The sequence below is a fragment of the Engraulis encrasicolus genome, chromosome 9 (genome assembly GCF_034702125.1).
Source record: "Engraulis encrasicolus isolate BLACKSEA-1 chromosome 9, IST_EnEncr_1.0, whole genome shotgun sequence".
NCBI lineage: Eukaryota > Metazoa > Chordata > Actinopteri > Clupeiformes > Engraulidae > Engraulis > Engraulis encrasicolus.
The window spans coordinates 19,150,781-19,153,280 of NC_085865.1; the positions used below are offsets into that span (position 1 = coordinate 19,150,781).

The 2,500-nt window shown below is 41.5% G+C and overlaps 1 protein-coding gene across 1 annotated transcript in view; it reads left to right on the forward strand.

The window, feature by feature from the left end:
* neto1l (neuropilin (NRP) and tolloid (TLL)-like 1, like) overlaps positions 1-2,500 on the forward strand; it is a 140,766-nt gene that overhangs the window by 131,506 nt on the left and 6,760 nt on the right. Inside the window, exon 8 of the mRNA XM_063206701.1 lies at positions 28-141. Within this exon, the coding sequence (XP_063062771.1) occupies positions 28-141 (114 nt within the window). The remainder of the gene's footprint in view (positions 1-27; positions 142-2,500) is intronic.

The following is a 2,500-nucleotide window of genomic DNA, read 5'->3' on the forward strand; positions in this document are numbered from 1 at the left end:
ATAAAACCTTGTCTTGTCTCTCCTCAGCTCCGTGTGACGCAGACACCTTCTTCTGTCACAGCAACATGTGCATCAACAACTCGCTGGTGTGCAACGGCATCCAGAACTGTGTCTACCCCTGGGATGAGAACCACTGCAAAGGTAAGCCACAGTGCCCTCATGTGTCATGTGTCTGTGTTACACAGAATGTACAACTGACTGCAATTGAAATATGGGATATTCAGGACTCGCAATCTTAAATTTGTTTGAATAATCAGGGGTGTCATAGACCAGGGGTGTCAAATTCAAATTGACTGAGGGCCAAAATCAAAATCTGGAACAAAGTCACGGCCCATACTTAATATTCATTATTAAGAGATGGAGAAAAATAGTGCATGCATTCACTTTATAGTCATAATTCAATTTCACACCCACTGTATACACTGCAGTGTATATGATGCATACATTTGAAGCTTCTCTTGACCACCTGCGCTGACAGAACAGAACAGAAAGTGCTACATCTCTGAGGGTCATTCTCGTGATGGAATACTATACACAGTAAGTCTCATACGTGCCACGTTGGTGTCTAGGACAACTGTGTGTTAAAAGTCTGACTAACAGCAAGCATGAGAGTATGAGAGATCATCCAAAAGTGGTGGAAACAACTGTGATAGTTGAGGGGGACTCTGTAGCCAAAAGCAAGGTATTGGGTGATGCTGCTATCCGTGGTGCTGAAATCTAAATGAGGTCATGCCAGGCCTGGTAGGGATCTCGGGGTCTGATAATGACCTCTAAGACCTAGGAATTATGAACAATGAAAAACAATATAAAGTGAAATACTGTAGATCAGGTGTCGTTTGAAAGGAGCAAACCCACATGTGGTAGACAATGCAACTCCAAGCTGAACACAGAGGTGGGTCAAGCAGGGTAATAAAACAATCAAACAAAGGCAAGGTAAGCAGAGAAGAAATCTTGTTTTGAAGGCAGTCAGGAAGGACAGCATTTCTCCACCATTCTCCAGAACTTACATTTATACTTAAATGTCATGTATTGAAATGGTGTGAAAGTATTTAGATTAGATAGATGAAATAGATAGATGGAAAAATGATACGTTAATGCATAACATTACCCCGTATATTTGAAACAAACTAAGTTTGCCAATATTGATGTGGTTGGCAATTCGTCTACTGAAGTCAGTTTCTACCTTTTCGGCTCATTACACTAACTACTGTTTTGAATAAACACATCTTTGTTTGTGTTGTATGATAGAAATAATGAAGACATTAGACAGTATGTCTCCATATCATTACGTAGGAAACAGCTTGGAACTGTTAAGATTGGTTGCTACGAAAATCTGCAAGAGTTAATGATTACTTTTGTGGTAGGGTCTGGTGTATTCTCTTTCCTTTGCACTATCCAGCATAGATGTATAAAAACAAATAGAGGGGCCAAATAGTGGTGGCCCAATGCATTTAAATGTTGTTATACATGGATTCCCTTTGTTCCTGGTCATTGCACCTTGACCTAATGAATGTTGCCCTGCTTTGGTGAGAGAGACTCTAATGGTTAAAGGTACACTGTGCAGGATATGGTCAAAAAAGGTACTGCAACTATGCTGCTCATTGAAACTGGGCTGCCTATTGCCAAATTTGAGCTTTTCATGAAAGTTTACCAAGTAATAAACTAATATTTTCTGGTATGGCCCAAGTACAGTCATTTTTGCAGCTAAAAATTGCTATTTCTAGAAATTCAAAATGGCGGATCATGGAGAAGATCCCCCTTTTCATGTACTAAAAGTCCAGTCATAATGAATGCTTGGAATTTGATGGTGGTGGTAAGTATTTATGAAAAAGATAACATTAGTGAATGGGTAGCATGAATTCTGGAAATAAACAACTAAAAATCTCACACAGTGTACCTTTAAGGTCCCACCGCACGCATCAATTGTACCCTTCTAAGGTGATTGAAATTTGTTCAATATTTTGCCCACAACTGTGTGTGCGTGCCTGCGTGCGCGTGTATATGTGTCCGTGTGTGTGTGTGTGCATGTGTGGGTGCGTGAGTGAGTGATTCACCACTTTAGACGTCTCTGTGTGCCACCGGAGAAGCCATACAGCTGCAAAGAGTGAAGAATGGAATAAATAATACAATCATTTGTAGGCCTTGCCTTATTGGCTCCAAGAACACACGCACACACGCACACACACACACACACACACACACACACACACACACACACACACACACACACACACACACACACACACACACACACACACACACACACACACACACATTCAGTCCTTTTCGCCTTGCTGTGTCCACAGGCCGTAGATGTATTCGTCAGGAAAGCATTGGCTACTAAGCGCCTTTTTTGTAGTCTGTGTTTTTTTTCTCTGTTTAGCCCCCGTTCCACCTAATGATGCACATGAAATGCAATGTCGGGCTCTCGTCCATCTTCATTAGTCGTGGGAATGTCAGCGCTTTGGGATCTGTGCATGTGTGTGTCGACTTGAGATGC